Source organism: Neodiprion virginianus, chromosome 1 (assembly GCF_021901495.1).
Source record: "Neodiprion virginianus isolate iyNeoVirg1 chromosome 1, iyNeoVirg1.1, whole genome shotgun sequence".
Lineage (NCBI taxonomy): Eukaryota > Metazoa > Arthropoda > Insecta > Hymenoptera > Diprionidae > Neodiprion > Neodiprion virginianus.
Window position 1 is genome coordinate 33,249,169 of NC_060877.1, and position 23,816 is coordinate 33,272,984.

The 23,816-nt window shown below is 44.1% G+C and overlaps 2 protein-coding genes across 5 annotated transcripts in view; one reads left to right on the forward strand and one right to left on the reverse strand.

The window, feature by feature from the left end:
• LOC124310129 (uncharacterized) overlaps positions 1-23,405 on the reverse strand; it is a 106,733-nt gene extending 83,328 nt beyond the window's left edge. For 3 of the 4 annotated variants that reach the window (XM_046773805.1, XM_046773806.1, XM_046773804.1), the window contains exon 1: positions 21,630-23,402. In XM_046773805.1, the coding sequence (XP_046629761.1) occupies positions 21,630-21,821 (192 nt within the window). In that variant the 5' untranslated portion in view covers positions 21,822-23,402. Of the gene's footprint in view, positions 1-21,629 lie in introns of all 4 variants that reach the window. The other variant, XM_046773803.1, reaches the window with a different exon arrangement.
• Positions 15,417-18,073, forward strand: LOC124310125 (tubulin monoglutamylase TTLL4-like). Its single transcript, XM_046773791.1, has one exon. It carries the CDS (start codon positions 16,189-16,191, stop codon positions 17,959-17,961), a length of 1,773 nt encoding a protein of 590 aa, XP_046629747.1. The 5' UTR covers positions 15,417-16,188; the 3' UTR covers positions 17,962-18,073.
• Positions 23,406-23,816: the final 411 nt, after the last annotated feature.

Genomic DNA, 23,816 nt, shown 5'->3' on the forward strand with positions numbered 1-23,816 from the left:
AAGTGGTGAAATTTCAGCGAGCCAGAATTTCACAGAACTAAAAATCTTCGATCATTCCGAATATCGATGCTTCAGGTTTTTCAATTTTCTCATTTTCGCACTTTCAATTTGATGTTTCGTCGAAGTTTGATTTCTTTACTTGAAGTTTAGCCCCGAAAAAAGCGGAAATTGGCGCTTTTAGGAACTCGTCAAATTCGAAATTTTAACCCTACCCCTGTATTGATACCTAGTGTATATATATACGTGTGTGCAAAACTGAATCGATTCGAACGAAGCTATACATGTCATACCTACCTACCCCATGATGCATCGGGTCGCGCAATGATCGCGATTGGCGATAAGTCGAGCAGCGAGAAAGTCAACGACCCGAGACTACGACCCAGGTCTGAACCGTTTCGTAAGGTTTAGTCAGAGCTGCAATACAGCCTTTTTATTCTTCTTCTTCTTCTTCTTCATTGATAACGACGCGCGGATGAGTAAAAGAGCTGCGCGAGCTTTATACTTTCACATTATACATACTCATACTTACTTACACAGCGAGGAAATTAGCGATAACGAATCACGTCGACGCGTTATACACGACGGTGAAACGACTCGTGATTTCAGTGATGCAATAATTTCTTGAGTTGAATTAATTAAAAGTAAAATCATTCAATCGGAAACAATTTTTTTAATTCGGACAATTTTTTTTAATTCACTCTAATTTTTGCATTTCAGTTTAATTTTTTTTTCTCCGTAGACACGTAATTCTGACACGAATCCAAACTAATTCGAATCAATTTGACTTAATTTTCCATAATTCAGTTATTTCTCAGTTAATTTTCGATAATTCAGTTGATTCTCATTGATTCTAGTCAATTACAATTGATTCACAAACCTATTGATACAACAATGTAGCGAATCATTTGCCCCTCGGTTACCTATACATAGATGTTGCGGGTCAGAATATCGAGTGTCTTTCAGAGGATTGAGTCAAGCCGAGAGAGTAATTAGCGTAATTAGCCAAGAGTCGTGCTGGTTTGGTGTTTGACCACTTTCTGGACGTGCGCGCGGGGTGGTGGAAGTACTTAAGGCTGTTCAGCTCCCGCGTTGATTCATAGATGACGGAAGCTGCTTATTAGCTCGATTAATGCATGCCCAGTCACGACTACAAGCCTCGGAAAGCGGCTCGACTGTTTTTAAAATTGCACGGATAACCCGGACCCCGTATGTTTATGTTGTAAATGCAGCTTCGGCGATTGATGAAGCGATTAATCGTTAATCTGCAATCATTATAATGACGGAAGTTTCAAGATGAAACCAGTTCTCATGAATGAGTAAGTGAGTGTTCACGTAGCGGTAAAGTTGAGGAAACGCTGGATTCGGATCGTTTTTAGGGTCGGATTTACGTTGGAGAAAGAAAAATCAGTTCTCCTTTCAATGATTGTATTATCAGTTTATTGCGAATAAATTCCTGCCTGGAGATTTATTTTTTCACTCATAGACAATCAGTTTCGCGCGTACTTTATGCGGAAAAAAGGAGCGACGGAGAATAATCTGCTTGACATGTTTGTGCTCACTTTTGACGTGAGAATTGTTTAGACGCGATGATTACGGGTGCTAACAACCGCACGGTATACGTGACAATTGAATTTAATCGGTTTTACCTTCGGATGAACATTCCAGGTAGGAACGACCGAGGTAACGAGAATGATATAATGATGTTTGATAGAAAATAAAAGAGAATAAAAAAACAACAACAACCTACTCGTATAGAAACGGTCCACCAACAGTTTTAAGTTAAATTTAACCTGTACATCCCGTGTCAAAATTTCTACATACAAAAAGAGTAATTAAAATCACTAATTCTAACTTCAATTGTGTCAAATTGACGTAGGTATGTCATTTATGCCCATTGTAGTACCTATACCTACGTAAAATTTAACAATAATAGAAAAAGAAAAAATATACGTAGACCGATTATAAGGTATTTTTTTGACAGGGTGTTTTTCTTGCAGGCGAGTAAATAGACGTACGTATCTTTACCCCTCTCTCTCTCTCTCTCTTTCTCTTTCTTCTTCTCTTATAACGTACCGAAAAGAAACCGTGCGCGATTGGTTCGTCAGATGTAAATTGCAAAAGGTATGACAGGACGGTGCTGCTTACATTAAATTACATGGAAAAGATGACGACATCCAAAAATGAAATCCGAGCCCCTCGCCCTCTCAATGAATGAACAAAACAAGAAAAAAAAAAGAAAGAAAAAATAAAATACATGAATAAAAATAAAATAATCCAATGAATAAATAAAACGTCTATACGTCGATAAATAACAACGCCTCTTGGAGAAAATACATGATATCGAGGGCACCTTCGTACCTGCATAAATTATGATACAATGTATACGCCCGACTACTCGTTGCAAAAAAATCGTCTCGAAAGCAATTATAATTGGCATAAAGTAACAGCGTCGCGCCCACTCGCGGTGTGGGTCACCGGGCTGGTCCTCCCTGACGAAAAAGGTGCCAGCACTGGGCCACAAGGCCGCATCGTGGGAGGTGGCGGTCGGACGAGCTACCGCGCTAGTCGCAGGGCTGCGGGGCCAAGAGAGAGAGAGAGAGAGTGAGAGAGAGAGGAATGGAAGGAGAGGAAAAAACGAGAGATGAAGATGTAGAGAATTCTCGGGTCAGGCTAGGTCATCGCCGGAGAAACGGTTTCACCGTTTCGCGTCGACTCGAACATCTTTACAGCAAAGACGGAACGTCCAACCGGAAATAGCGTCGCCGGTCACCGAGTCCGCTCTCCTTTAGTCTGGACCATTATGTTAAACACACCGTGCAATACGTGATGTAGAATACACTGCGATATTGCATTTGACAGAATGTTAAAGATGTCGAGCGTCGTTGAATTGCAATTCAGTTATATCGACGATTAATTTTTTTAATTAAATGTTTCAGTAGTCTATACGTGGTACATAAATTCCGTATGTGAACCACGCGGAAATCCGACCGTCTGCACTCGAGATTGAATTCGATTGATTCCATTATTTGCAGATTGAATGCGATCAAAGAATTGGAGGAACGGAAGGGTCAACGACAGATTGAATTGTGGCAGACGGTGCTTGATCACTACCAAAATACGAACCCACGCTTTTGCAATGAATCATCATAACATGGGGGATACGATGAATGACGCGGTTGGATGGAGAGGAGGCGAAATTTGCAAAATTGCTAACGCGATAAGTTCAACTTTGCACGTGTGTGCGTCCTTCGTCGCGTGACTGAATATATCTTGTACGTATGAATGCATAAATATACATATATACATGACATCTTTTTATGCACATGGGAGTATCTACGTAGGTATATATATGTATACACCTGTATGCCCATACATCTCACTCTGTGTCGCGGTACAAGCGCGTGACGTTTGCAGGAAATTCCGTTACATGTACTCCGATTATATGTATCGAGTATCTGTAAGATAAGTACCGTATGTTCTCCACCTTTCGAATAATCGTTATTCATCCCGGACTACCGAGGCGCAACGCCGTTGCGAGGGTCACGGGGTCCAAGAGTGAAATAAAAAAAAAATCGACATTTACTTCTCAATTAAAGTTGAGCACCCGGAGTTTTGTATGTTAATTTTCCAGGCAATAACAAGACGATTACGAATGTTTCAAAATATGACAATGATGTTTTCTTCTTTTTTAGCTTTCGCAAAATATCAAATGACAAACAGCAACGACTTAATGTGCAAAAATCTATTATTTTATTCATCGGTGAAAATCGAACAGTGCCGATTATACTTGGAAAATTTCGCACTAAATTAGCAAAATTATTCCGAATATCACGAGCAAGGTGTTTATATAACGTGTATCAGAGTTGTTAACATAAATCCTGTGCAAAATATCTCGGAATGGAATTTCTGTCGAGATTATACACATACATACCTTGACAAGTATACAATAGTTATATGCGGTTCTGGTTCACCAATTCAGCCATATTATACGAATCCATGCACATGTACGTATGTATTCGCCAAGAAACCAGTCTACCAAAAGAACAAAGTGGTTAGAAGGTTGCCCCGAAGGTTGAGAGCTGAGATCCGCGAACTGGACAACAATGCGACTCGATGTATAACAATTTGTATCCATGCGTACTAATGCAGGTATCTGCTCTACCTACTTTCCCGTCAAGTCCATCACCTAAACTTTTCTCAATATTTGCATATCCGTTCGCTTCTCCGCCGTTTTACTTCTGACACATGGAGGTATTAAGTTGATGGTGATTGCGGCATCAGCATCAGCAGCCACGGTGTTCAAGAACTTTACGATCATTACCTATATTACGACCTTATTACTACGAGTGGTTTACGATATACGTGGAAAACTTGGCGAATAAGATTTAAGGAGTGTTTGTAAAAGCGCTGCAGTCAAAAGTGAAACGATGAAAGATCCGATCGTATATTTCGAACCGAGTATCGAGTTGTTGGTATGAGAATCATCGGCAAATCTCTGCTGGGATACGAAAATCGAGACAAGGCAAACGAGGTGTTCGGTATTAATAGGAATTCCACCCACGGTTTAAAAATATATGTATAAATACGGTATACATTTCATCGTTGAGTGAAAAAAGTCAATGTAAATATTCCGAATGTCGTTACGCATCGGGTGCTTTCCGCGAGGTGAAAAATGCAGTCGTATGGCGATACCGGCGACCTTTGTCACGGCCCTGAACGACCTGGTGATAACCGTCGTTCAAAGCCCCGCATTGGCGCACGTCTTGAAGCCGATAGCCGGGCAATGAATCCGAGGAATCGGAGAGACGTGTGAAACGCGGATAAATTCAGCGACAGCAGTTTTAATGTCTGTGCATTAATGAGAAAGAGGGATTTGGCGAAATCGGATGATAGTATAGAATGGAATAAGATTTTGGCGGAACGTTCTGCGTATACGCGTTACGATGACCATATATATGTATATATATATATTTAAGCAACGTCGTTTATTATTGTCCATTTAGAAATGTTACATTATTTTCTGGTACAACACTAAAGTTTCTACCGGTACTGCACCGCGTATAATAATAATTCTCTAGGCGCTGTTCCGTGGATAATTGACATTTCCGCAAGTTCTCCGGAGTTTCACGGGATAATGCAACCGCGGAGGTTTGGAGCGAATATACGTACATATACCTATGCACATAACAGGGAAAAACGAATGATAATTTCGGAGAAAACACTCGTCGCGTTTAAAGAAATTATCAGAATATGCAGCCCGTGTCGTAAAGCGAGTTACAAACTCTCGTGAAATATTTCTTCGCAATCGGTGCCATCAGCGCGAATAATTCGTCGTGCCGTACCGCAAATGTAGGTACAAAGTATAAGTTATAAGGTACAAGGTATAGCACACGCAGCGTCCGACCCGCTTGTCGACGCCTTCGCGAATTTCTAAACGACGCGCGGCGCTACATAATACGCGGCTTCATAGTTTTGCGAGTGAAAAAGCTGCCCACAGCGCATTGACCAACTCCGGCTGATCTAGTATTCCGCAAAGACTCTCCGGCGATCAATTTCGTATTCTCTCGTCGTTCACCGTGTCCACCGTTTGTTCCTCGATCCTTCTGCCACGTCGGTGAGACTGATTCCCTCTGCAGCGGTCAAAAGCCTCGAATCGGCATTGATTTAACGTACAATTATTTCATATGAATAGAGCTGGAATGAGGTCAAATTATTTATTTACCGCACAAATGGAGTCGCTAAGAGTTTGGTCAAATTTTGCAAATGGCGATATAATCACGATCCTCTGCAAATAGACTTGTTACTTGTAGTTTGTTAAATTGTCAACGAAATTCGCAAAGCTAAGGTGGAATTTGCACGGCGACGCGATACCGATTATTAGCGACCGTTCTCTAAATCGCGCATGCGAACGTATTTCGCACCCAGGTGAAAAACAGACAACGACGAGGCGAGAGACCTAATTGAGTCACTGACTGCAGACTTCACTTGCCAATTATTACCCACGTATATTCGCGAACTCGAGGCCACGCGGCTTAACCGGAACACAGATCATTATATATATTTTACACTACACGCATACGCATATGCGTACGTATATTTGCGTTGTCGGTGTGCAAATGCAACAAAAAGGTCAGATTTGAGCGAGAGAAAAAAGCAAAATGGAAGGACAGAAATGAATAAAAACTCCGAGAGAGACTGGAAGGTAAATCTGGTGAAAAATGTAAAACCATCGGACAGACGTGAGACGGTTGAACCGGGCGTTGTCAGCAGGTGTTAAAGATCGTTGTTTTATAGAGCGAAAATTTAATTTTGTCCAAACAATATAACAATAATTTATGCGAACGATTGCAGATCCGCGGCGCGAAAGCCGGTTCAACTTGGCTTGATCATTAGTGGCGCTCGTTTGCGTTAAAATACGACTATATACGACGAGACCTGAAATAATTTGTTTATTTTTCTTCACCACGCACACCGTATCCTCGGATTTCCTAATCTCTACGTGACTTGGCGAGTCAACGGCAAAAAGGGATTCTCGGCACAGGTTCGTTAAAATCCAGCTATATATAACGTACATTTGTTATACACAGACTCTCAACGTAACGTCAGCTGCAAGTTCTCTCGGGGCAAACCTGATCGAAACGCGTAAATTTCAGACATTAAAACGACAACTGGAGACAAAAATTATACCATTTTAATTTCACGGTATAAGGTGTACATACGTATGTATATACACACACACGTATGAATGAAACGTAAAAGTTATTTATGAAGTATAAAGTTTATACTAAAATACTCGACAGATTATGACGTAGCTGTTGTAATAATTGCAAGCGGATAATACCAACATTTAAGAGCAGACAGTTTTTTCAAAGTTTTCGAAATATCCTGCGTCATTCCTCATTTCAATTAATTCAAATACCAAGCCTGCGCTTCCAAGGCGTCCGCATCTGTCTTAATTGAATTCCCACAGATCGGACTAAAAGTCAAGGCCCAAATTGGCGAGGACGACGAGAGGAGAGAAAACCGAGTAAAACATGAGGATAACGATCCCCGCACACACGCAACGCACGGCGAAAACTCGCGAATTAGGATAAAACGGCGTACCGTTACACGTGCAGAATCGGGTAGCCGTTCGTAGGCATAATAATGTAATGGTGAAAGTAGCGACACCCACTTGTCGCTAAATGTTCGCCGTCAGCCTCCGCGGAGTTCGGAGTGTTTCGACCAGCGAGAATTGCAAATGCAGAATTTTGCGCCACACAGCGGGGACAAGTTTTTTTTTTTTTATTTTGTCATTTTGCGTAGCTGCGGATAATAAAGCGTTGGGTCGATGCATTCGCGTTGTGGGGTCCTCATTCTACCCGCAATTCGATCACTGGGCAAGTTATCAGGGCTGATCGATCGGTTCGACTCAATAACTCGGACGTACGATCCTCGAGAGCGACGTTGTTAAAAGTAGTTTAGAGTTGCCGACCGAGAAACTTGGCTCGCCGTGATATATCATCGTACGCCTGCATGTTGAAAATCGCAATATTATATTCATTCTCCTCGGCGTTGAAGAATGATCACTTATTATTATACCATACGCACCGGCCGAGAGTGCTGGATACACAAACAGAATTGCGCAACACGTGAAACGAGCGTAGAATCGCAATTATAATAGGCAGTCTAGAGCCGCGGGAGTACATAAGGTATGATTCGAGGAGTGTGTCAACTGCGAAAATATTAAAAAACAAAATTTTATATTACGCCTAATAATAAGCGAGATTTCTCTGCTATGACCGGTAAGCATTCGCGTTCGCTAAAAAGTCTCGTTCAGCGCCTCTACGCGAGTAGGTACAGATTTCAATTAATTTTCAGCCTGTCGCTTCGCTTCTACTCGTCTAAAGAAGGATCTCCGCTCGATATACGAATAGATATACGTCTGTATCCTTAGCGGATGAAAAGAACTCCGCGGGTTTAGAGAGGCACAGAGCCTTTCTCGTCACCCGGTCCACCTACTTATAACGATACGAGCCTGGTACGGATGACAGAAAAAATTATGTCACTCGCCTGGTGAACACCTCCGCGAACTTTGAATTTGAATTTTGAATCGATGACGTCATCGATGTTAGAAATTTCTTTTACGCAGGCGTAGCTCGGCACCCCGCGGCTAACTATAAGCCATCATCATCCCTCGGCATATATTCGCAATCGCAAGACGGAAGCCGAGGATCGTTTGAGCGGATCGTGACACCGATGAGTCAACGAACGGCTATAACTGTAATGATCGCAGGATTTGATCGAGCGGACTGTAAGATTTCATCTACCGAGTTACGGAAAGAAAATAAATATTCCGATCGAGATAAACGTGGGCCTGAAATACCTGTTACGCAGAAAAATTATCTCATTTTTTTTTTTGTTTTCCCTGCTCGTATATAATTGCGGGCGTTTCAAAGTTTTATCAAGTCTTTCACAACGTGTCGAAACCCCGGCACATATTGTGCCAAAATATAACCACGGCACGCGATGTTTCGCAGCAATGTTACAATAATAACGAAAATCTAACAACCGACAGGATTGTTTGGAATCTCGTTCATCGAGTTATACGGATCAAAGGCGAGCCAGAATTGCGTAATCTGATTGCGAACGAAGAATTTCACAGGCAGAGACGCGTGAGCACGGATCGATTAATCATTCGTCGAATAGCCCTGCACGATCGAGTTATAAATTCTACATTTATATGGTAAAATGTCCGCACGCGAGTCTGAGAACGATAACGTAAATATATTCTAAAAATGTGTCGTTAAATAAACACGATTCGCCGCGTGCGCTTTATACAAACTTCACTTCTCGAAATTCGCAATCTTAACTACAATATACCTACATACCTATATGCGTCTAATGGCTGGGAATATAATTATTCATGGAACGATTAGGGTACACGGTAATACATGTTCGATATACGTACAAGTGCCATGCGGTTCGATACGTGTGGCATTTGCGGTGGTCGTAAATTGGCAATAATTCCAACCAATCTCCAAACGACCCGAGTCTGGTGGGGGCTGCTGGTCGATCGCTCGTTTCGAAGACTTAATTCTCGTTACCAAACGGGAGACATCAATGCTCGCTGGATGCAGTCGCGTAGCTGCGAAGCACCCAGAGCTCACACTCGACCATTAAAGAATCACCGAAAATAATCGATTTTTGATTTTTTTTTCGATTACCTCGAAATCGCTGCCCTTTCCCGAAGGCTCGTGCATATTACAATATATGTAGGATGTATTTCGATACGTCGTCTCGTCGTGTTTGAAATGAGAAGAACGTGAGGCGAGAAGCCTCCACTCGGGTTCTATAATGCATTCGATTCAGATTGCACACATACGCGGCGTATATCCTGCTGGTGCAGAGAGATAGAAATCGACACAAATCCCTTTCCTATATTCAGTAAGATCCAGTTGCCGTTTTCTGCCGGATCTGCAGGATCGAGTCGTCGGGTTTCCGGTCGAGCCATGCGGGACGAGAAAAAATCAGGGCACACCTCAGCTCTCTGCTACTACTTCCTATAATCCGTTTATTCTCTTTTTTTTTACTATCGCGAGTCTAACGACACTGGTATATAGGGTGGTCATATTTTTGGGAGATAATCACATGATATTTTTAGGTTTTTAACTCTATATTAGGTTCAGATTCAATTCGAATTGAAGAAAAATAAAATGTACAAAACAGTTAGTTTAAGCCGATTTCTTTGCTTGACGAAAAAAAGGAATATTTTTACCTCAAAATCTTATTTCTAATTCCCACGATAGAAAACTGATGTTTTAACAATTTTTTCCATGACCAAATTAAAAATCACCTGACAATCCCAGGTTTTCCATGACCCCCTTTAAATACCCTGACATTAACAGATTTTCCAAATACGCGGACACCCTGAGGATAGTTTTAACCCGGCGCTTTAATATATTATCGAAACGAGAGCAGTTTATTCGAAATGATAACGCATGCTGAAGTGAAGCGTGTATCGATCGCGGCACGAATCATTGGAATTCACCATCTGCGATCGATCTGCGATTTCCTTCTTCTCTTGGCTCCTTCCAGTTTTTCCGAGAATTCAGCTCTCCTAGTAGCCGCACTCTTTGCATAGGAATTATTGCCGCATGACGCGGCTTATGGTGTTGAGGTAAAGCTACGTGTCGGCACGTGTTTAGTGACCATGAGTATATAATAAAGGCGTGTTTCGATGAAGGTGTACAATCACCGTCCGTTCATTACGCGTCGATTAGTCATACGGTAAAATACGAATCAACGCGCATATGTAATACAAATTTGAAATATATTATCATTATTATTTATAGCCGAGCGGATGACTCCGAAAATGGATTGAAGATGAGAGATTTTTCGATTCGTAAACGCGAAACTCATCAACTATTCATGCGAGGGTGTGATTTTCTCTTCGAAATTATCAATTCGAATATGCGCGCATATAATATATCCGGTCTAGACGAATCGCGGCTCGCTCGCGTAATTATGACTGGACTCCGGACGACACAATGACAAATAAATTATCATACAAATTCCTTTGGATTTTCTTCTCTCTCTCTCTCTGTTTTTCCCTCCGTACACAGATGGAATCGCGGCCGTAAGGCAAGAACTTCCTGACGTCAATAGACGCGCTGACAAATTTACACGCATCCACGATTCCAATGTATTTTCGACTGTATTTTCTACGCACAATTTGAGAAAAGGATCGGCCGACGCTCACGCACTGATTCCCTCGAACTATGAGCCAAAGAGAGTTTATTATGGGTGCAGTTTGTTTGCTGACTCTGTTTCAATGAGAGCCTTGAAAATAACTTCCAAGAATATTTACTGTTGTAAAAATCGCGTTCGCATTTTCCCTCTCCAAGTCGGAGCAAAAGCGTGTTGTTTTCGTGTTACTCGATACGAGAGAGATCGACATTTGCGTTGTCGTATTATTACCGACTGGTCATTAATCTACAACTTAATCAGATACGGCTATCAAGTTGAGTATTATGCCAACTATAACATAACAGATGAATATTGACGATGCGGGAGATGTGACAACGAGATAAGAAAAGGCGCGAAAAACTGTTTTATAATTCATCTGCAAGTAGTCCACGTCCAAAACAAACTCCGGACACTTTTGTCATATTTCATTGGATTCCTTCGGAGATTCTACACATTTTTCAAGGTGTCGTTAAAAGTCGTAAGCGAATCAAGCTGACCGAGGGAAATCGCCATAGAGATCTTACAAAGCGCAATCAGGCGCAGAACCGCGGGGGACTTTTATTTTGACCTAATGATCAGGAGCGGAAACAGAAGCGCCAAAATTCAGCTTTCGACTCTGCGGAAAATAAGTGTCACTAATTACGAAATACCGCAACAGTTCCAACCCAGACGTCTTTCACACCTGTTCCTTCTGAAATAACAGAGTTTGGAGACTCGGAGTTTCGCCTAAAAACCATTCGTCTGAATTCATCCTCTCCTCAAACTTAGCTTATACATGTATACATGTTGCAGTCTGCATGGTTAATTCATCGCGAATCTTCCTCTGCTCTTCTCGAAGACACAAAGTAGTCACTCGAATGGCTTCAAATGGCGTGAAAAATGTTCGTACCTACTTAATTCTTCGTTTCTCGCTCCTCTTTTTCTCATCTTCTTTATAGAATGCGCGCAAAAGGAATATCAATGAATGATGAGGTGCGCGTAGGTGCGTGTTTGCAAACTGCGTCACGACGCGTCCGTCCTTGGCGTCCGCGAGCTTGTCGGTAACCAAAGGTAAGCCTAAGGTAAGCCTGAGCCTCCTCTCTTCTCCTCTCCTCTCCTCTCTCTCTCTCTCTCTGATTCTCTATCGGTCAGTCTCTCCCTCTGCGTCCCTCGCGCCGGTGACTATCTTAACATGGAGAGAGATTACCATCGACTCGGCCGAAGCGTGTCAACCGCATATGTGTTTCCATGTGTGTATACACGAATCAAAAAGTACTTCTCGACACGGCCCCTGTGCTGCCGACCACTTGACATATCCGCACGTCTCTCCGCCTCTTCTCTATTAAAGCTGCTTCGGCGTATCACGGGAATTACAGGTATTATTTCCTACGTATCTACGTAGATACGTGAAAGAGTTGGGAGGCAGGCCTCGGCACGTGCGCGATTTATACCGCGCAAATTTTTTCCCCATAACACGTACTTGGTCAACCGCTCCTTTCGGTATTGACACCGTGTGCGGTAAACACGTGACGCTGATCGTCTTCGGACATCCGCTGATTCGTGGCGTTCCCTGAGGATATTCTTCCGCAGAGATAGTGTGATAAGGCGAAAAAGTATTGTAATCGCTGGCGAACGGCGGACGCTTCGCAGATATCTTTCACCGATGCGAACGCATGTTGGAAAACTGGTATTTTCGCGATCGAGCGTGACGGTGGTTATGAATTCATATACCGCGTGTGTGCTCAGTGAGCAAGCTAGTTCTCCCGTGGGAACAGCGACGTGCACCGCGCTCACTGATCACAGATATTCCTTCCTTGCCTCGAAGGACAAATTGTGATTGAGAATATACCTTGCACGCAATATCGTACGGTAATTCTCGAAGGTTTGTCTCCGGGGATCAACTGCGATATTATACATACGTACATGCATGCGATACGGGTACACAATCTCGCGTGTCCAGCCCGCAGGTATAACTGCAGGTACACGTAGGAGCGACATTGCGGAAGTGGGTATTAATTCGATATAAAACAGCACGCGGCGAGGATAGTCGGTGGGCGTTTCCGTCAATATTACACGACGGCGTCGCGTTACGAGATGCGAAAATATATTTGCAAATATCTCGAGACGATGGCTCTTCTGGATCCTGCGTCGTAGCAGCGTGACTTCTAATTTTGGAGTTGTTTTCTCCGTGGCCGATCGACCAGAGCCGATCGTACTTATAAATCAAAAAGTCCAAGGCTCGTGCAGTTATCCATATTAACATTAAACAATACGGAATAAATTAGCGAGTACAAACTCTGCTTTAGGCTCGTTCGCGGTTTGCGTGTGTACGGTATACATAATCTTATATACACGATAGTTGTCGAAGGATCACTCGCGCAAACGTTATTCCGAGTACGATCAAGCACACGGACGAGAAAAAGGCGTTCCAATAATTTAGAAAGCCCCCCAAGTTACACGCATGTGATACCTATAGTATAACGTATGCTTGAGTCGGTTCTTTAACCTTCGCAGCTGTTCGGCAGCAGTCTGCAATTCGGCGCTCCCTACCGCATGGTGATCCTATAAATGTTATAAATATTGCGATTTTGTTCAACAAGTAGTGTTGATATAATATGTAAACATATTCGCGACTTGCGTAACCGATAAAGTTTAAACTCTGACATATCACGTCGCGAACTTGAAGATGGAAAATTGTTTCGGGCTCAGGACTTTGGCAGAGTATATGTATTTTACTACCATTAACTAGTCGGTCTCGACTTTCTGACACACGGTTGATTACATTTAGTGTAATTGTAAACGGCTGTAGAATATATTCCTGTAAGACAGAAAATATTGCGGAAAGCAAATGAAGAAAACAAACAAAAAATAAAAATAAATAATACATGCGTACATCAGATTCGGAAATCGGGATTAGAATCTTCCTTTAATAACGAACCAGGATAAACAGCGCAGGTGTGTATATTAATTATGTGGCAGGTTCGAGTAGCCGATAGACGACGATGAAGTCACCGCGCAGAGATGCGGTTGATACCCGTGCAGCGAATATAAAAGCACGAGTTATCTTACGCGGCGATGATTGCAATAACAATAACACAGCGAGAGAGTAAAAGTAGGTATGCATAGTAATCAGTGGTTAAAGATCTGCGGTCCGTTCTGCCCGACCTTGGAGGATTGGATCACGAACCGGCATATCGATAGCTGCGCTTAATTGTTCCTCGGGAAAGAACTGCGTTTATACGCTTACACAACGCGTGTACAAACAGACGGCGATTCGAAGGGATACAAGTACATCAACAATACCCATGTACAACGTAGAGGAATAATGACGACGTGTTCCCGATTAATCATCTCATGGGCCGCGATTCATCCGTGCAGCGAGAGTACAATAATTTCAAGGACTTAAGGACCTCGTTTCGGAATAAAAAAAAATTAACGGATACCTAAATAAACAATTCTGCGAGGTAAATAAAAAGGCTCGAAATCATACGTGCGAGTCGCATAATATGTGTAATTTAAATTGCTCAATTACCGTGCCGTTACATGTGGTCTAGAATCAATTTGGACCTTACGGCCGCTGTTGTACGCAGTAAGTTAGTAAGCAATACCTGATCCGAACACCAAACTAGACGAATTATATTTTTAGCATGATGCAGGCCTGCGTTGACAACACGCCACGTATAGCAACCCTGGACTCCACCAGGCGCGCGTGGGTCGGCTCCAGATGTCGAAGTTATCGGTGTGGGGCGTTAGCAGCCTCCCAGCCCCCTGCAGCCGGTGCAGAATGTGTTTACGTTATCGTGAAATACCGGCGCCAGCGTCGCCGACAAGCCGATTTACGACGAGGCATAAAATAAAAGGAGGAAGATGACGATGCGGTGGAGGAGGAACCGGTCGCAAGAAACTAGAACGAGCCGGTGCATCCGTTCGATTTCAGGGGGTCAAGTTCCGGTAAAAATAATGTACCGGGACGCGAACCGTTATTGTAGGTCAAATAATATACGGGATTAATAAATTTTGCGCTTCTCCAAACGTCCTTACGCATGTGTGAAACGATGACGAGGTGCGTGATACGGGAGTGCGGTAATGGGACTAGGGGTCAAATGTGTAGCTTTTCAAAAGCTTCATTGCACCGACTTTTATGGTATCATAAATCAGAGTCGGAGCGTTTGCTGGCTGGTCGTCCTTCCGCAGTGTGCATGCCGCTGCACAGTATCAACTGACCACTGGCTATTCTACAGCACGCTGTAAAGGGTGTATGTTGTGCGATACGAGGAGTTATCTTTAATTTTTTTAAGTTTTTTATATTCACGTCTTTCAAGTATTAAATTCTTCTTCTTCCTGACCGGAAATTCGACGAACCCTTTCATCTTCAATCTACCTCCTGGTCACGAACTTCTTTCCTAAAAAAAAGTTATCTTTAACGTTCGAATGTATACTATGCACAATTTTAGCGGCAAATATTAAACTTCCTGTCTTGGAAGACTGGGAGTGTCGTAATTGGCCTGTGATTGGTCACTTTCACGGACGATTTGAATGACTGCCGATAGAGATTCGGCAATTGCGACGATTCATAATGATCGCTGGAATAGATCGTGATCTCGAGGGAAATTATCCAACGGTAGAATGAGTCGACACCCTTTGTTGCAGCAATTACATGCAGCTATTGCAGAGAACAGTGAGATATGCCTTACTAGTAAATCATCGCCAACATTTTCCTGTCGAGATTTATTATTAAAACCCGTACGCCACGTTGTCATTTCGAAACCCTGTGACGAAACCATCAGCGCGTCGATGCTATGGTCAGCTTACGTCCATTCAAGTGCCCTTATTTCTCGAGGATGTAATTAACAAACCCTGACTTCAAGATCGTGCGTTTAGCTTCCCGCGAATTAGTAGAGTGAGACTGAGCGAGATCCATAAACTGGTCGGTCTAATTTTCGAGATGGTCGGAATAGGTAAAGTCGATGTAGAGACAGTCTGGTTTCGTTCTAGGCTGTGTATAACGCGGATTCGTTACGGTGACCGAGCACACCTCAGTCGCATCCTGGCACCAGGCTACACCCACTTTTTATTCATTTTTCAACAGGGAATAAATCGTGAATCATTCGATACGAGTGCGACAGACTGCAGGCCTTTTCTGCTAATGCGTAACGAGCTGATTCCACTTGAAACTATACACCGAATTGGCACGATCAATTATGCAGCTAGTACCTAGTTCAGAACGAGCTTTCCAATCATGCCCGAATTACCGGAGAGAAAATAAACTGTTACAGATGGTATCCAATGACTACTGATAATAGCTCTGAACTTAGCTGTAATCCTTCCACCATGGTGAAGCCTCTAGCTGTTTAAAATGACGTGACAGCTCGCGCGTTTCGCTGCAGAAATGTATTTGTAAAAATTTTCAGTACTTCAGAGCGTAACCATCTTCGGTTTGGTAAAAATTATAAAAACAATTAAAACCAAAAAACAAAAGAAATGCTTTTCAAACAAGAGGACGTCTCACCGGACGACCCAAAAACCGTGTTTTATGACAAGAGTAACGTGACCACTAGCGCCAGCGATGGGGTTATATTTCGATGTGACAATACTAGGTACGGAAACGATGCAAAGAGCGAGTCCTTGTCCTACGACGAAACAACCGAGTACATCCTTCGCCCCTTGGAACAAACTGACGCGAGCCTGCAGAAAGAGGGTTCCGGGGACCAGATCCAGGACGAAGTCCCGATGCGGAGAAGTCTCTTCCCGTTCGTGGCTCCCTACGTGTTGTTTCACTCGATAAATTGCAAGTGCCCAAAGCTGTCCAGCAGTATCAGCAAGTACTTGAAGTGGAAACTGAGCGGAGTAACACCGAGGATAGTGATTCGAACGCTTCGGAAGTCGGGATATCGTCTGGTTACAGAGGCGGAGGACTGGTCAGGTACATGGGGTCACTCGGTGAAAGACGCGGCGCTGTTCAAGGAGGTGAAATGCTTCCAAAAGCTCAACTGTTTCCCCGGATCGCACAATCTCGGCTGCAAGGATCAGTTGTGGAGAAACTTTAGTCGCCTGAGAAGAGTGTTTGGTAAAGAAGAGTTCGGCTTTGTGCCCGAGACGTTTATCCTTCCCCGGGACATGGGGAGGCTGAAGAAGGCTTGGAGAAGGAACCTCGGACAGAAATGGATCGTGAAACCGCCGTCGTCGGGACGTGGACAAGGGATTCGAGTCATCGATCAGTGGTGGGAAGTGCCCAAGTGGCACCTCGTCATCGTCCAACGCTACTTGACCAGGCCGAAACTAATACACGGAAGGAAGTTCGACCTGCGAGTCTACGTCCTGGCGACCAGCATCGACCCCCTCAGGATCTACGTCTACTCCGAGGGACTCGTGCGGTTCGCGTCCGTCAAGTACGTCGACAATTCGAAGAACCTCAACGACCGTTTCATGCACCTGACAAACACCAGCATCAACAAATACAGTCCTAACTACGTTGTCAACGGTAACGCGAGCTCCTGTTACGGTCACAAATGGTCCTTCAGTACCCTGTGGGCCTTCTTGGCAAGGAACAACGTCGACGTAAAGGCCTTGTGGGGCCTGATCAAGGACATCGTCGTGAAGACGCTAATCGGTGGGGAGGCGTCGATGCGCGCGAAGATCAGGGAGAACGTAGCCTCGACGTACGCCTGCTACGAGCTTTACGGTTTCGATGTTATTCTCGACGAGGACTACAAGCCTTGGCTTTTGGAAGTCAACACCTTACCCTCTCTGCATACCGACTCGTCCTTGGATGTGACCGTCAAGGCTCCACTGATTAGGAGCGTTTTCAACATGGCGGGATATCAGCTGCCCTCAAACATGACTGTATTCGAGGAGCGGCAACTGGTCAAGGAATTTCAGTGCCGGAGAATGCGCCAGGACGAACGGATCTACAGCACGAGTCTCGGGGAGGAGGAGAAACGGAAGCAGAGGGAATTCCTCAGGTCGCCGGAACGCGCCAATTATATTTTGGCCATTATCAGGGATCTGACTAGGGACGATGTTCGGCAGCTCATTAGATACGAGGACGAAATCACTCAGATTGGAAATTTCGAAAAGGTTTTTCCAACTTCCGAGAGTCACAGGTATCACTGCTTCTTCAAAACTCAACGATACTACAACCTGCTTCTTGATGCCTGGGAGTTTCAAGCACGCAAGGACAGACGCGATGGAATTGAACGACTCAAGAATTTGTGCAGGAAAAAATTTCACTTGGAAACTATGGCGCTTCTCTGATTTGCCGGTTGTTATGTCGAAGTTTGTCCTTTTCCCACATAAGATTATCCAAAAAACACGAATATGGAATTTGTTTCAGTCTCACTGTGTCAAATAAAGCGTATTACCTTCGTACGGTCGTCTATTTCAACTCCTTTATCCTATGGAAATCGTATTCCTCGTAAGAGACAGGAAGGATCGTTTCAAATATTGACAATTTCGAAACTGAAATTATTCACTATACCTACCTACACGCTTTACTCGTATTTCAAATATTAACTGCCTCAATAAATAAACTGGCTTGGAATTTCGTCAATACCTGCTGGGAGAAATACAAACAAATCTAACAGCCCTCCGTACTTGAACATAAAATTAAGAAATCTCATTTGCAGTCTCTATACCGAAAGGCTCAGCCCTAATTGGTGTGACCCTGATCCAATCCGGTGGTAATTCGGTACCTTTTACACGTACGAGTTCATTGAACAGCGAACGACAATCCATGGTCCGTATACATATAGTGATCATGATAAAAGCCTAGTGCGGCTGTTCGTCACTTTACCGATTATGCAAGATCCGACCTTAAGCATCGATTTAATTTATGGAGCAATAGCTGTATTATTGACTGTGAGATACGATCAGCCTGGTGAGGATCGATCAAAATTGAGTGCCGATAATCTGGGTACAGCGTTGTGCCCGTCGAGGTTTATTAGGAGCTAAGGAATAACGTGCAACGAAAGCATTCGACCCTGTTTCGAGGAAGTTACGCGATGATCGGTAGCCAACGATTGGTCCCAGGTAGACGGCGCGGTCTCACAACAAGACTCCACGTTAAGAATAGACCAGCAGCCTAGTATTGAACCAACGACTGCAGCCCGATTGTCACCGCCAAAAATATTCCCTCCCGGGTGAAAAGGTAGCTGCGTAGATGCGGAGGGTGCAGAAGTGTTAACCACGCGTACAATTTCCTACTCAATGCGAACAGGCACGGGCATAATAGCTACAGGTACAATGATGGCGGCGTGTTATACCTGAGGGTAGCCCCGTTTTACCGAGAAAAAAAGCGGGGGTACGCACAACATTCCGAGTATACCATTAATGGTCAAGTATCCTGTAAATATCTCTTATCTTCATTTTATGATCTGAGGTATTATGAGGAGGCAAAAGTTACGTCGTTTTGCACAGCGTACGAAGACGTTGGCCTATACTCTGTCTCTTCTTGAGATGCATAAATCCTAGAACAATGTACCTACGTACCTGCTGCAAAGCACTTTGCGGACATATTAGCGTACTTAGGCAGCTACGTACGAGGTAAGATAACGATTCGAAATTAAGATCTTTACAAGAGAACGTCGTTACTGGCTGGTGAGGGTTTCCGGAGGATTGAGGTATAAGGTACGATGGATACTTTTGCGTCACTGTACAAGCCCGAAGTATAAGTTGCATAACGATTTGTCTCGCTCGCCTGGAATGCAAGCTGAAAATACAAATTCGTGTGGATGCGGGTATGCTCGTGTTTTGCCAGCGAATGATTAGCTTTCGTTCCATTCTTCTACACGTGACGAGAAACGCACGATCCTTTCTCGAGTACTGATATAAATCATTATTACGACTGTAAACATAATTGTTAGACGATTCGGGGGGAAGGGAAAAACTTGCGAATGTAAAATGTTCGCGCGTTTGCACAAAAAGTAAAAATGCAAGAAAGTATCGATTGTGAAGACCGAACCGAACAACTGCAGCTTTGCTGTTGAGCGGGATCTTACAATTAGATTTGATCGCGCGATTAGGTGGCGCACTTTGTATCTCAGAGATTTACCGGACATCGGTGTCTGAGAATATTCCAGACTTGTCTGAAACGAACGGATTCGATTCACTCTAGATGCAACGACGAGCAGGCGAGTCGGTACGATTCGCCTAAGTCAACAATTAGAACGGAAGCGTTCCGTTTCAATTTCGATATGTATTATACACGCGCAATTAATGTGCTCGAAATGACTTTCTCTAACACCAGACAAATCGTTAGCGTGCCCCTCTGCACAAGTAACGCTATCACATACGACGTAACCGTACAACCAATTACGCCTGAGTCATACCCGCGAATATAACGCGCACATCGTTTTACATAAATACTTTTTCCGTGAAAGAGCTCTTTTCACGAGTTCCTAATGCGCTCGTGCCTCCGACGTATCCACCTTTAAGTCCTATTGTTTCGGGTTAAGGTGTATTCAAGTAGTCAGCCACCGGACATAAGGTCCCGTGACTTTTTGCTCTGGTAACCAGAGCAGGGACCATTTCACGCCCGTGGTGCCGTATAACAGTTAGAAATTCTCACAAAGTTTTGCTCCGCAAAATTCAACCTCCGAACCAATGGCCACATGCGTACTCCTACGCGTTATGATTTCCCCCGGTCAGTTCCTAAATTGCGTAACGTGAAGGAATAAAAAAAAAATTGCAGTAGAAAGTATTCTTTCCCCGATGAAGAAAAAAAGGGGTCAATTAATTTTACACAAATCTCGAGCTCTGCATCTTCGCGTCATCGTCCTCTGCTGATGCAAAGCGTGTAGTCGAAATTGGAATAATATAACACCTGTATAAGTATATAAGCCGATTAAAATTCAACGGTCAAAACATTTCACCGTGCGATAAAATAGAAAGCTATGCACGCGTGTATATTATACATTACACTTTCTTCCCTGCACGATTTAAATTGAAACAACAGTGCAGTAAAACAATGCCGGAGGTATCGGCCAGCGGTGCAACAGCGATACAAACGAAACATCGCGGATGCGAGATTACGGTCGTCGATGGATGCAGGCATTCGCGCGATGCTGGTTTATACACACCAGAGTCAGCCGGCATGGCGCTGATGAATGCGAGGAGAGGAGATTGCGGTGCTACGTGAATACTCGACGTCAATGACGAGTGGAAAATCAGCGCCGGTGGACAATAGCCCAGAGTATATATATATATATATATATATATATATATATATATATATATAAGGCAGGTGAGCCATTTTAACCGGATTGTTCATCTCTGCAAGCGGTCCACCTGTCGTGTTTGCGCATGACCGATGTGCGGACTAATTACAAACCAGGATCATATTGAAGTTAGTAACGTTATCGTAACGATTCATGCTGCGGAAAAACCACTATCTCGCCATTTTGGGATTGTCTGAAATTCAGTTAACTCATAATTCGAAATCTCATAGTTCTTTCAAAGTTATTGTAAGATTAAGGAAATAGTGAATTTTTTTCCTCAACGTCTCGTTACGATAAAGTTATTAACTTCAACCACGTAAATTATGAGTACCGGCGAGTTTCGATTTCGCATCCGCATATTTCTCCAGGTGGCCGAACTTCCCTGCCCAGCGTGACCGGAAATAGTGTCGTCTGCACCGCTGTGGCATAAATTCGCTAAATCGTGTCACTCGCACAGGTTTGCGGAATTGATTAAAAATTGAAAACCAAACCGCAGATATCCAGCTCGATGAAGCGAGACTGTTTTCTATTAGCTGCTCGCAGGACGGCTTTGACTCAGCTTTCAAGTCGTCGATATTACAGTCCCAAGTTTTAAAGGATGTAAGAATACTCGGAAAGGTTTAGAAAAAAAAAAAAAACAAGAAAAAAAAAGAACCAACGAACGTCACGCAGACGATAGATATACTCTTTGAGAGGAAATTCACTCACCGTTAGCTGCGTCTTGTCCGGCGCTATTGCGGTAATTTCAACGGCTCTCGGCTCCGGAGGATTCGCCCGTTGTAGAATAGCTGCCGGAACCTTTGCGACGAGGGACAACCTCCTGGTGAGCCTTCGGCCGAGTTCACCTCGACGGCGAACCCTGACCCGGGGTCCGGTGCTTCTGTAGCTTCCAAATTCCATGCTGTTAACGAATTGAGCGACCGTTTTAATCGTCGATATCCGCTCGGATGTTCCGGGTTGTCACTAACGCTAACAATAAGCGGCAGGCTGGATGATTAGCTGCATCGCGAGCGTGTCTTGATATTTTTCTTCACTCGTCCGGACAATTTGTGTATCAATCTTACGTATATAGAACTGATCTCATTGCTCGCTCGTGTATAATTTTGGCTAATCGTTACGCGGAGTATTGTTGCAGCAAGCAACGAACGAGTTTAGGGCAAATATTTGGCATATTTTTCTTCTTTTTCACAGTTATTTTCTTTGATGCACGAAAATTTGAAAAGAAACAGAAAATATTATCTCGACGGTCGCGGTGCTCAGAAGAACAGCTGGATCAACACCTCGATAGCTTCGTGCGGTAATTCCTCGCGCGAATGTCAGAGTGCCGTTAATGGCTTTTTATAGAACTGATCACTTTTCAAAATTCTACGCGTAGGTATATGAAACAACACACTGGAACCCACACACGCCTCTCTCTACAACCGAAAGTCAACTCGATCCGTTGACCGCGAGGCGATGATCATCACTGAAATAAATGACTCCGTATCCTGAAGCCAAATAATAATCGCGACGCGACGCGACGTGGGACTACAGGTAGGACGTGTACGTGTAAACGGTCAACCAGATCAGGTTTGCCCCGCTCGTTCGATCGATAATCGGTTCGAGATTCGGCGCATAATTACGGCTCTTTAAAAATGGCTAATTTCAACCACAACTAGGTACGTATTTGAAAAACCGGTACTCGAGTGGCTTGCGTACAGATTTTCTTTTTTCATCGATATGAAGTTATCAGCACAACGAAGTTCGTCACATCGACGACGTTAACTTCTCGATATCACCTCCGCATCGAACCACGACACTGGCACTACCTTTCCGTTCACCACACAGAGTGTCGTAATAGTTCGTACTGGTTCACCTCGATGACGGTTGGCAACAAAACGGTTCCGCACAGTCCACGGTCCACGTAAAAAGTGGCAAAATGTCACAGGTTAGCCGAGAAAATAGTCCAAACCCTTCGGAACGTAGGTACAAAATCGGGTGCTCGCGAGTACGTGAAACAAGAATCGCGTAGCCGTTGAACGACTCTCACTTCGCGTCGAACCGGCTTAGCTGCAGCGACTGCCAATCGCCGGATTACGCGCCGCGAGAAGGTAAACACAGTGGAAGGGTTCCCGGGCGTTTTGTAACGAAATGCGCGGTGTGCGGATACTTAGGAGCCGCGCAAAAGCTGCCGGAGGAGACTCGGTTTGGTTACCTGGTTACTGCCGCCTCGATTCGCTGCAGTGGCGGGGCGAAAGAAAGAGAGAGAACGTGATCCCACGAGGGAGAGGGGGGGAAGAAGAGAAGAGAAGACAAGAGAAGAGAACAGAGAGAGAGAGAGAGCGACTGAGATCTCGACGCGGAGTGGGGGGGAGGCTGCTGCGCGGGTGAACGATGAGCGCGAACAGAAGAACATCGAACAACGCTGCGACTTCGTTGCTGAGTTCGGTTCGAACTGATGCTTCTGCTCCGGGGATTGAGGCCTGAGCTGCGGCTATGTTCACGGTCTGCGTGGCGAGCCTCGACTGAAATTCATCGTTGTGAACAGCCGGCGACCGACTCCCGCTTCGCTGTCGGTCGCCAAGGACCGCGCGGACAGATCGCGCGTCACCTTAAAGCCGCACCGCACCGTCGACAGGCACGTGACCGATATTAATACATACGTACATATGTAGGTATGTATGTATGTACGTACAACCGTCGCTGCAGTCGACCATAGACAAAACCGATGCGCCGTTCTATGTAATAAATACTTAGCCATTGAAAATTTACGAACCGGAGAGAAGAGAGCGAGACGCTAATAGACATCGAGGCACTCACTGAAGTTGGCTGTAAACGGTAACGAGATCTTTCTTCTTTCTTTTAATGGACTCGACGTGACAAAGTACCGTTTGCAATTTATCTTATTTTTCAGGA

Coding starts and splice junctions, on each gene's coding strand:
- LOC124310125 (XM_046773791.1), top strand. CDS start 16,189: ATGCTTTTCAAACAAGAGGACGTCTCACCGGACGACCCAAAAACCGTG.